Source organism: Agrilus planipennis, unplaced genomic scaffold, assembly GCF_000699045.2.
Source record: "Agrilus planipennis isolate EAB-ADULT unplaced genomic scaffold, Apla_2.0 scaffold204, whole genome shotgun sequence".
NCBI lineage: Eukaryota > Metazoa > Arthropoda > Insecta > Coleoptera > Buprestidae > Agrilus > Agrilus planipennis.
This window is the reverse complement of record NW_020438921.1, coordinates 112019-124797: the sequence shown is the minus strand read 5'-3', so window position 1 is coordinate 124797 and position 12779 is coordinate 112019. Positions and strand designations below refer to the sequence as shown.

Here is a 12779-nt window from a genome sequence, read left to right as displayed (position 1 = left end):
AGGCAAAACTGGAAGATAAAACTGTGTAATAAAAATATTTTTTTTGCAATAAGTAGAACTAATTTCAAGGAAAGTATTACGGACCAATCAGCGTCAAAATTTTTATTAATTACTTACATAATTAATTATATTTTACAATAATTATACATTCCATTCAAAGAACTAGAGCACAATAATGCAATTTTTATTTTGCTAAAAGATTTGAAAGTCCGCGTTCATTATTTTATTCCCCGCGTTTTCGATTGCTTACCTTGTTTTATAATCCACCCCCTTGTGTGATAGGTAGCAACAGCTGTGGACAAACCTTTTTATGTTTAATTTAAAAATCGAACAACTCTTTGTTATTTCTGACGAGAGAACGCAGGAGGGTGCTTGAAATTACACGTGATAGGGAGCAAACCTTTTATATCCACTAAATCTATAGTAAGTATACGTATGTTTACCTTTAAAAACCGTTAAATGTCTTTCTGAATCAGTAAATTTTCTCTCAAACGGAAATTATAAAAAAAAAACGATCCATTAAATTCAAGTAAAACAAATAATTGTGGGATTGTTGTGGAACTTTTTAAAATTGTACAACTACGTTAAATAAGACGAGGAAAAGGATATCGTAATTTCCTTTGGTCTTAACTCGTCCTTAAATAAATGTTGGATATTAGGTTTCTATGCAGTCAACTTTATTGTTAATAATAACACTTAAGTTAAGATTTTTAAAGTATTTTTGAAGAGTCTTTATATGCCTTATTAAGAAATATTCGTTTTAAACATTGATATCATAGAACAAACAGAATAGCTCAAAACCCCAACGCCAAAACACGACACTGAAGTTGTCCGAAGCACTTTTCGGTAACTAAGTTACCTTCTTCAGGGACTGAAGTAAACTAAACCTAAATGAGAAATAATCCTAATTTATACTGATAGTTGTTAAGGTTCAGTGAACATGACCCGATGCCAACAAGGTAGATGTTCAATGGACCTTAACATCATCATCATAAACGTAATTAAACTAAACTAAATAGCGGAGATCCAGGGATAGGACTGCTTACAGTTCAAATGGCAACTCCATTCAAACTCTCCTTGGTAACCCCAAGGATAAAATTCCATTCTTAGAAAAGTCGGGGATATATGAAATTAGTTGTAATGACTGCAGTAAAAAATATATTGGACAAACTAGACGTTCAATCAAAACCAGATTTAAAGAACATCTAGCTCATGCTAGGTTTGGTAGAGAAGAAAAATCTAGTGTTGCCCAACATATTCTTACTGATGGACATAATTTTAATATTAATAACCTTAAGTTAGTTAAGGAAGTTAGGAATAATCGTTTACTAGACAGTTTTGAAAGTTTATACATTTATAAAAATAAACAAATTGTTCTTAACAATGACAACGGTCCTATCCCTGGATCTCCGCTATTTAGTTTAGTTTAATTACGTTTATGATGATGATGCCTGTTCACTGAACCTTAACAACTATCAGTATAAATTAGGATTATTTCTCATTTAGGTTTAGTTTAGGTACTTCAGTCCCTGAAGAAGGTAACTTTGTTACCGAAAAGTGCTTCGGACAACTTCAGTGTCGTGTTTTGGCGTTGGGGTTTTGCGCTATTCTGTTTGTTCTACAACAACCGCCAAAGTTTTTCCAATCTTCATATTGATATCATAAATTAATAATAGGACTAATTTTCCTCATGTTTACTTAATATTTGTAGAAAGAAAAGTTGAAACTGCTGTTCTTTTTAGATAAATCATGTCAAAGGAAACGTTTATGAAAATTAATACGATTTTACAATAACGTGAAAATTATTTGTTGACAACATATTAACCGAAATTTTAACTAACAAAAATAAGAAACATTTAAGGAATGAGCACTGTCTATAGCAGATTTTTCAATTGAATGCTGATGAAATATTACTTTCCTTAGTTCTTTGGAAACAGCATTATTTCGGGATAATACTAAAAAGTAGAAAATAATATTTTAATTACTTTAAAGTAAAGTGCATTACAGAACAATCGACAAAATCATTGATACTTATACATTTATAATTTATAATTTGGTGCCACTCAAGAGAGACAGTTTAATCCTGCCTTTCCAACAAACTTTTCGTCCGATTTTTTTTATCGAATCTTTACTTTCGCATTCATATATTAATTGATTAATCAAATAGGTAGATATATCTATTAATGTTATTTTTGCTTTGGCTGGTACCGACTAAAATAAAAATATAATTGATTATAAATTGTAAATATATATGTATAAGTATCAATGGGTTTGTCAGTTGTTCTGTAATGCACTTTGCTTTGAAGTAATTAAAATATTATTTTCAAATTTTTTATTTCAGTTTGTACATGTAGGTATAATCTTGAAGTCGGTTTTTGTTTTTTCTTTCTAAAAATTAAGTTTATTTTTCAATTTTTAGTGTGCACATATATTTTGATTTTGTTGATTTTTTCAAAAACCACTAAATCATTTTCAATAAAAATTGTATGGGACCACCTCTGAAGTATGACCTACCAAACAAAAATAGAATCATCAAAATAAATTCATACTTGACGGAGTAATCGCGTAATAAACACACAAAAAATACAGTTAAATCGAGAACCTCCTCCTTTTTTGAAGTCGGTTAAAAATAGTACCTACATTTAATTTCGAAAAAGTGAATCTATCAATTTCAGCATCTGAAAATTTTTGAGAACATACCTATAGATTTACTTATAAACAGCCATAACATTAATAAGCATTTACGGAAATATAAAGTAGACATAAATTCCTTGTCAATAGAAGACGTCGCGTCGGTTGAATCAAAACACATTTCAAGCGAATTTTAAATTCACTATTACGTTTTGATGTGTGATAGTTTGAAATTAGGGCCTCTTCAATTTGATACGGTCAATTAGTTAATAAATAAACGTAGCGTGGAGTGCAAGACCCTAGGCTACGAATTTATTAATAGTAATCAGCTGTACTCCAGCAATGAACTGTTTTAATAGGTACCAACAAGGTCTATCTAGTAAGTGTACGGGTCTAGTGTGGCAATTAAATTCTAAATAATGAAAGGGAAAGGCAATTTCTATTAAAATAACAGCCTGCTGCTATTCGTACCTATTTTTTTCTATTCATAACGAATATGAACAAAACTATTTTAATAAAAAACAATAATTATTTGTTAGTAAGTTATCAAACATAGCAGACGTGGATTAGTTATCATCATCACGCCATAGGCAGCCAGATAAATCACTAACCAAACCGAAGTTGCTCTCTAACACAACTAGATGCATATACAATACCAAGCTATGGACAGTATATCACCTCTACTGATATTAGAGGATAACTAATATTTATTTCAATTTGATAACGTCTAATGCATTACATACAAAAAGCTTAATAACTCAGTAAATGAGCAGTGTATCGCCATCTAGTGGTTATTTGTTACTACTGAAGAATTTCAAGCGTTAAATAAGGCCTTGCTAAGGTATTTCAACTTGTCGAACCATATTAATAAGAACTTTAAAAGTTAAAAGGAGTTTCTTAAAAGCGAGTGGTGTAATATCTAAATACAAACAGCGCATCGCCATCTATTGAGTATTTTCCGGTACCAAAGTATTTTAAGCGTTAGATGAGGCCTTACTGAGGTATTTCAACGTATAGAATTAAAGGCAACGCAACCTATATATTACGTAAACCACATTTAATAATACAGCACATAATTATTTCTATTTACTACCTACTAGTACTATCCTTAGACTGTTATTTTGAATTCCACAATATGGCAACTTACGCCCGCCATGTTGTTATGTTCGTATCCTAACCTATATTAACTACGCCGTTAAAATAGATTCTCGTTTGCCAGAGTGAGTAAAACAAAATTGTGTTTAAAATAAATTACTTTCAGAAATTCCGTGAATGATACATATAAGTTGTAAAACTATAAATTTAGCCAGAGTAAACATTTACGTCTGCTTTTCAACGGAATCTCATGAATAAAACAGCTTCCGAAACCATTTTTCCCGGTTCGTTCTTGGTTGGAAAGCTATAATTTAATCAGCTTCGAATATAAGCTTATTTACAGGTTACCGTACTTGCCAAGTTTAATGACACCTGGTACAACTGTTTGCTAAGGAATATGCCTTAAATGTAGCACGTATTTCTATGACTTCATACGGTATGCATGATTTGCTTTCCATAAGCGGTATAAATGTGTGAAGTTTTCAGAAGGAATTATTATAGTAAAATAATAAGCATTGGAACGAATAAAATTAGTTTTATAAGCGTTGTAGTAGGTACATTAAACATGAATTTCATTTAACAGTTAAAAATATTTATTTATTTTCATGGCAATCAGTTCCATAGTAGATAATCCATTAATTTGATAATATACATATATAAAGAATGAAGTAAGGAATTTTGCAACTGTTGGATAGGTACTGTCTTGCTCATATTAAATAAGCATTGCAATATACGGGGTATGTTTCCAAAGTTCTGGGAATTTAGCTATAACTTTTATTATTTTGTTAATTTTCGTCAGTATTACAATGTAGTTTTTCAACATAATCTCCATTTAACTGAATACATTTATCCCAACGATAAACTAATTTTTTTTAAGCCGTCCCCAAAGAACTTTTTCGGTGTCTTCTCATTCCATCTATATATGACACGTTTTACGTCAGTTAAACTTTTAAATCGAACACCCCGTAAGGGTTTTTTCAAATCTGGGAGTAGATATAATCACTGGGTGCAAGATCCGTAAATAGTTCAAAACGAAACGTTTTTCTTGTGTTGTGTAATCTTGAATTATCCTGTTGCAATAACAGGTCGTTTTTTGACAAGTGCCTGTCGCAGTGGTCCGGATATTGAATTCGAATAATATTCTGCGTTAATTGCAGAAATCTTTCGCTAGGTAATCCATGAAAATAATCCCTTCGCAATCCCAGAATACATTAAGCATTACCTTTCCAACAGACGGAACTGCACGCGTCTTTAATGGAGACTCTTCTTAGGGTTTGCGCAATTTTTTGGATTGTCTTTTGGTCTCATGATTGAAATAAGGAATCCACGTTTCGTCAGTCGTTATTATTCGTTGCCAAAATTCATCATCGCAACGGGCTAACAGCTCTTCAAGTTGGCAATAGGTATCAATACTATTGAGTTTCTGTTCTGGTCCCAACGGCCTTGGCACCAAGTTCGCCGAAACTTTGCTAACGCCCAAACAATCATCCAAGATGTCAGGAACTTGTCGTGTACCTATTCCTAGGGGCACACTAATTTGACGAATAGTCATTTGCCTGTCTTCTTTTAGTAGGTTTTCGACGACAGTAATGTTTCTTTCATTTACCGACGTGCTTGGGCGCCCACTGCGTGGATCGCCTTCTAGTGATGTTCTACCAGTTTTAAAACGATCGATCCACTGATAAATAGTACGTTTGGATTCTGCAAATTCACCAAATACTCCTTACAGACGGTGAATAATTTCTGATCTTTTCACACCTTCCTTCAACAAATCTGTTTGAGATTTTGCTGGGCTTTCCATGGTTACAAATTCAGTGATGTGAAAACGTGTTTATATCAGTCGAACACCTAATGTTTGTCTAAAGTAATGTTTTCACTATAAGGGTTTTATCGTAATAAGGAGTTTCGATGTATGAAAAGTTCAGTTCACGTTCATTCCAATAATTGCGAATAAATATTGCATGAGCTATACTATAGACATATTGTACAATAGACTTGTCTACGTGACCTACGTGTTAATTGCAGTCGCGCAGCTTGGTGGAACAAATGAAATGTGAGATAATTTTCTTTTGTCTTCGTGTTTATTAAGAAGTAGTTTCTACAATGTGAAAGAAAGCGATAACTAATGCTTCAAATCTTCTTCCCATTATTATTTTACCTAGATACAACTATTGTATAAAGATGCGGAAACTTGCTTATGATTTTATCACTTGGAGAATGAGAGAAAAATTAAAAAAAAAACCTAACTTGAATAAACATGAGATAGGTATATCTGTATGTAAAACGAGGATTGCCTATATGTTCTAGAAGCAAGAAGTTCAAAAAGTATCGACAATTTTGTGTTTCTTCAAAAATTATTTATTTATTCAGGAATATCTATTTTGTCCCCTTTAAAGTAATCCCCACTTGATATTATACACTTGTGCCAACGTTTTTTCCAATCCTCGAAGCAGTTCAAAAAATCATTTTTTGTGCTCTTGTCCAGCTTCTTCTTCGATGCCGTCTTTACCTCCTCAATCGTAGAGTGGCGTCGCCCTTTCATGGGCCCCTTCAGTTTCGGTAATAAGAAAAAGTCACAAGGGGCCAGATCTGAGGAATACGGTGGCTGCGGCATTATTAGTATGTTTCTTTTGGCCAAAAATTCGTACACAAACAGCGATGTGTGAGCAGGGACGTTATCATGGTGCAAAAGCCAATTTCTCTTCTTCCACAAATCCGGACGTTTCTGACGGATCGCTTCGCGAAAATTGCGCATAACTTTTAGGTAATATTCCTTGTTGTTCGTTCTACTCTGTGGCAAGAACTCATGATGCACTACTCCTCTGCAATCGAAGAAAACTGTAAACAAAACCTTCACACCTTTTTTTCGGCTATGACTCGTGCGGCAGCTTCCATTGGGATAATTGAGCTTTGGTTTCCACGTCATAACCATAAACCCATAATTCGTCACCAGTTATGACCCTCTGGAGCAAACTTGGGTAGCCGAGGACAGAGTCCAACAGCTCTTTAGCAATGTTAACGCGATGCTGTTTTTGGTCGAAATTGAGCAATTTTGGTATGAATTTCGCGGCGATCCATCATTGGTAAAAATCGAATGACAGGAGCTAATCGATATGTTTAGGTCCTCAGCAACTTCTCTAACGGTGATTCGACGATTGGCTAATATTATTTTCTTTACTTCATCAGTGTTTTCGTCTGTTGTTAACGTGCTCGGGCGTCCGGTACTCTCTTCGTCGTTCACATCCATCCACAAAAACTTTTTTATTGTTAAAGTCAGTAGAAGTTATCTTTTGCGTTCTAAAGTCGTAATTAGAAGAAATTAATCACATAATGTTCTTAAAATTCCACTAATTATCCATTATTACGATTTATTTACTAGCTTCACACATGTGTGTACAATAATCTGTAGATTGTGCTTAAGTTTTTAATTTTGTTTTTTATTTTACAGAAAGTCCAATTTACCGAAGGATCCATTCCAAATGTCACGATGGAAATATCGATAACGGGCGGTAAAGAGATCCTTATCAAGCCAATGGTATTCAAATCATTACCTGCGTTTCGAAGGTTCAAAGTGGAGAATACCATGTCTTTAACTACGAGCAAAGGCGCGTTTGTTAATGTAACATCACCTAAAGTAATTATACAAATTCAAGGCTGTGATGAACTTAAAGTCGAAGATAATGCTTTCGAAGGCTTTCCGGTTAGTATTTCGTTAATGTTTCCCTATATATATATTCCCCATAAGGTCATAACTATTACATTTATATTATCCATTAAGTGCGTTAATAATAAACTAGTTCAGCGGCTCCCAAATGGTGTTCTGTGGAAGGGTTACAAGGGTCCCGTGAGATAAGTGCCTTCGTCCTAATAAAAATATATACAAAATTTTTTTTGCATTTAACCGTAACAACGGCATATTTTTTATAATCAAACCAGTAATATCTATAAAATGTACCTAGATACCATACGTTATGATACAATAAATTGGATACAATTGTTCATTGGTTCCTTCCTGTTTTCCCAGTTATTTTGTTTGTTTCTATATGACCATTATTATATGCGTACAAACCAAAGATGTTATTTATTTGAAATACTTGCGTTTAAAATGCAAATACAAAATAAAAAATTTCTCTTTTTTCTTGCATTTAGGTAAATACTTTTTGGAGTAAGCATTTGGTATTTTATTTAAAATACTTTTCCAAACGTACTTATTTTGTATTTGTAAAATGTAAAATACATTTTTGCCGTTAAAAGTTTTGTTAGTATCACCGATCAAACATTACATAAAATGATGAATGAAAGTCGCTCACATTGACCATTAAAAGTATTAGAAGCTTAAAAAGGCATTCTATGAGTGCCTTCTAATTCTTTAACTGAAGAGAGTCCAAAAAATTGTAAACTCTTTGAAAATGGATAATCTAAAATATTGGATCGATAACGAAACAGTTATGCAAAAATGCTCAAACACGTCAACTTTAGCACAGAAGGGGAAGGTTTTATGCTGTAAATTGCGGTGACTACCTTGACACCCTGGATGGAGTATGAACAACCCCCAAAGTTTTCAAATTTAATTTTATCGATTGATACATTAAGTTATTATTTTTTGGAAGTGTTTTATGGTGATATCAAAATATGTCCCATGAAGCAGCCATTGACGACGAAATCGTTTATTTTTGTATGAACTCTATTCTAAAATAGAATTTAGAAAGAAGAGGAGTCATTTTTATTTATCCAGAAAGTTAAATACATCAAAATACGTAAACCAAATGTTCAAAATGCTGTCTAGTAACTGCCAGGGAATAAAGCAGATTTGCTTTAAAACGTTGTTACACATTCTAGCGCATTTCGACGCATTTTTGAAGTCATAACAATACGTTATCGCAGTGGTTCCACGGTACCTACCTCGAGGAGTTGCATAAACTTTTAGTCGCCAAGGGTTGCTTCAATAAAACTTTAAAAAAGCTTTAATTTGATGTATCACTCGCCCTCTCCCCCCTTTACTATTTCAAATTTTAAAGGTGGCTCTTACCCTGCCCCGAAGTCAAAGAAATCACTGTAAAAAGATCCAAAAGTCCTGTGGAATAAATTTTCAGATGTTATAAATTTACGATATGTAATACACGTAGTCTTAAACTAATTTGTTGTTGATTAGACTAGGGAACAGGTCAAAGTTTGACCACGGAATGACTAAACGGTAAATCATCCAATAAACGTATTAAAGTAAATACATGCCAATTAATTTCTAAACCAAAAAAAAAAAGTCAGTGATGCAATACATTTAATTAGGTATAGAAAACATAATTTAAATTCAGAATTTAAAATATTGCACACATAAGGTAAAGGTTATGACCTAATCGTTTTATAAATCATTGAAATAAATAAATCTAACAAAGACGTAAGTACTTCTTTGTGGTCAACTCCTCCTTACTTATTTTATGGTCAAACTTTAAGTACAAAACATTTGTAACTTCGAAATAAACTACAACGTTACGAATTGTACAAGATCATAATAAAATTGTGGAAAAATAGTGTATAAATTTTAATTTTAGTAGTAACAAATTGTTGATGAATGAAAGAGAACTATTTTACTGCCCTGATAGCTTTAAAATTTTTGGGAATCATAGATCATTACAACATAGAATGCTTTTACTTTGGTTTCTTATGACTTATTTTAGAGACAGATAAATAACACCGGCATCGTACGAGTTATAAAGTAAATTTTCTTTGAAATTGTTAAATGAACAGAAACGGAATCACATTTTCTTTATTTTTAGCCAAAGACCCCATTAGATTTCGAAGCGACTAATTGCTCAAGAGTTTCCATAGGAAAATCCGCATTTACTACGTTGCAGTATGGAAGGTTCCAATTTATTCGAGAGCTGATACTGGCTAAAGAAGCATTCAGCAATGAAGCCCGTCGACATGGTTTACTTGCCGATGTATGTATCACGTAACTTTAATTTAATGCTAAAATCTTATATTATTTTTGTTCTGTTTCGTGACAAAAATCATCTGTTTTGAACAAATTTACTATCCCCTTATCTTGGGGAAATGAAAGTAAAACTCCGTTCAATCGCCAGAAATAATTCTATAATTTCATTTCCAATTTGGCATAGAAGATCTGTGGAGATCATATTCAAAATTAACTAAACAAAATTACAATCCTCAAAAATCACAAGTAAATATGATGAAAAAATATTCTTTTAATGTTAAGGCTACAAGTATCTACCCTAGACAAAGTTTTCAGTCTCTCTCCAGTCTCTTAGTTATTGCCTAGGTATTTTTATGGATCTCTCACAGTCTCTGTATGAGAGACTTGAACGATAAAATTGTTAATTCAGAGATTCGAGTAATATCATGGTCTTGGTCGTTGTACTGTAAAAGTACAAGCAAATCGATATTTACTGCTAATTGTAGTATTTTCCGTTCACTTAGAGAAAGGTACAGCGTGGACAATGCGCACAAACAAATATCAGTTATAAGTTGGTCCCCATAATATTTCCGGGCGTTTACTGTCAGATGTTTCCAATCATAGGCCAACCGTAAGCCTCTGGTGGCAGTCCACACACATCGATCTATTCTCTAAGTGAACGGACTCGATAATAAAATCAAGACTTAATATTCATGATTAAGAACAATCCACGATTATTCGAGTCCTTGTTCTTGGTTTTATTTTGATAATCAACATATTTGTTTGTCTTTTTAGCCAAGGTACTTGCTTACATCGTTGGCAAGTAATGATCTTGCAATTGGATTACTTGTAATACCATTCGCAATTGTACCATCTTTACGAAAATGTTGGCCGTATGGAGAACTCGTTTGCCAAATACAGGTTTGTCTCAATGTACTTATTTTTTTGTATTCTATTTGGCTGTGTTTCACGTACAAAAGAGTGAATTTTATTGAACACACAAAAAGGGAACAATAAGGGGGGCAAAGACACATAAAATATTCATGCGAAACGGCGAATTGTATGCAAATGTTTTGAAACAAAAGACAAAAACTACGAGAATAGAAGAGGTATTGCCGTGTATCCTTTATAAGTTCTTTGTTAGAAAAGCAAGCCGATATAGCAAACATTCTATCAATGTAAATTCTAACTTCAAGGGTGCGAAATAGTGACGTATTTGGGCTCTGTAACTTATGGCATCGAATTGGTGACATTTGAATTATAAAACGAGGGCCAATTTATTCTCCATCGTCCCAATTTATTCGAAAGCTTTCGAAGACAATCGTGCCGAAGAAATAAGTTGTTTGATGTCACGGTTTTGTCTTAACAGAACAAAAAAATTCAGTGGGTTTTTGTTCTCATTTTCAAGCGACACGATGTCCCGCTTCTTACGTCTTAATGAATGAAAGTTAACTACATCAGGAAAAATCTTTACGAGCAACGAAGTTCAATCCTCGTCTAGGTTCAAGAGACGTCTAACTTCCCATTTCTATTGCAGCAGACGTTTTTCAACAAATTTCCACGGCTCTGCTACCAAATTACACCCTGACGTAACTAGGACAAAGATGTTCACTCTTGTTTTATGATCATTCCAATCTGTCAGTCATTATTTTTTATTACATTCTTTTCTCTTTTAAGGGATTTTGTACATTTTATCATGACTTGGATTCATTTCACGTGTGAAGTTTGCTTTACTGTTAAAATTTAATTCAGAAATGGCCCCTTTGCTTATTTATATATATAGGTTCCCGTTTATCCTACATTCTATTGTGTTTAATTCATATGTTTATATCAACTTTGAAGTAGCAAGGCGTCAGGTTCTGATGTGTCTTTTAGTTTTTTTCGCCTAGTCTGGGCTTTGAACCCGTGACAGTTAGGATACTAACCGCACACGTTCCTGACAGAGCTGCGGCGATCCCACTATCTTTACTACTAAAAAAATAAATAAATCTTGCGAATTTTTAATCATAGCTGGTGATATGAATTCTTAGGTATGTTGTATAAGGCATAGATGAGATAAAAAGAGGGGTAGGCATTCATCAGTGTCGACTTTTAACCCTCTATACGGGATCTGTGGCGTCCGGTTGCATCTGTTCTATTTGATGCGGTTAATGGGGTGTGATCGAAATCGATTTAGTGTGTGACGGTCCAGCAGACGATTGCATTCTCGTATTACGTGGTAACTCGCCACAACGCATGCTATTAAAACGTCAATTTTCGTCGTAATAACCGACGGAAGGCTTATTTGAAGTAACCGGAAGTTCAGGAAGGGTTCATCGTGCTCTCTTTCATCGATATGTTCACGTCAAGTTAAACGAATCCGTAAATTACTCAACAAAACAAAAACTAAATTCAATTACTATGTTTAAAAATGATGTTCTGAGAAGAAAAAAGCTTTTGGATATTCAGAAAAATAAAAAACGAAACAATTCGACTGCAATGGTTCACAACCCATAATTAACTTTATCGTGGTCAACTGGGACCATTATGATAACGACTTTGGAACGCCAATTAAATTTAGTAACAAAACGTGGCGGACAACTTTGCATAAACGTGATGCACTAGTTCGTAGCTAACTTGATTTTCCACAATATTGATTTGCTAGCAGAATGATAAATTGAAATTATTAAATAACTTCAACATTCAGTTAGCGCTAAGAACACTGAGATTAATGATCCAATTATTCATTTGTCGCACTTGCATATTGCGCTTTACAATTGTATTTAATCGGTCTGACAGACCATATAACAAAATCGCTATGAAATACATAGGCGGTCTCGCTAATTAAATGACCGTTTTCTTGCTAAACTACAGTCAAATGACATAAATTAATTATTAAAGCATTTTAAGAATTTAATGGCAAGTATGAAACATCCCTAGGCAAAAATTTTCAGTCTCTCTCCAGACTCTCAGAGTCTTTCAGTCTTTCAGCGTCTCTGAGAGCGTCTCTCACAGTCTCTCAGTTATTGCCTAGGTGTTTTTATGGATCTCTCACAGTCTCTGTATGAGAGACTCGAACGATAAAATTGTTAATTCAGAGATTCGAGTCTCTCACAGAGAGACTGAATGAATAAAACTGAAAAATTGAGAGACTCGAGTCTCT

The 12779-nt window shown here is 33.6% G+C and overlaps 2 protein-coding genes across 3 annotated transcripts in view; one reads left to right on the top strand and one right to left on the bottom strand.

Annotated features, from left to right (window-relative positions):
- The window catches only part of LOC108741476, a 57372-nt gene extending 47668 nt beyond the window's left edge, over positions 1-9704 (top strand). The window contains exons 2-3 of one of the 2 annotated variants that reach the window (XM_025973831.1): positions 7175-7426; positions 9501-9704. In XM_025973831.1, coding sequence (XP_025829616.1) covers positions 7175-7426; positions 9501-9680 — 432 coding nt within the window. In that variant the 3' untranslated portion in view covers positions 9681-9704. The remainder of the gene's footprint in view (positions 1-7174; positions 7427-9500) is intronic. The other variant, XM_025973830.1, reaches the window with a different exon arrangement.
- The window catches only part of LOC108741475 (E3 ubiquitin-protein ligase MYCBP2), a 238858-nt gene that overhangs the window by 124375 nt on the left and 101704 nt on the right, over positions 1-12779 (bottom strand). The gene's annotated exons all lie outside the window — the stretch shown is intronic.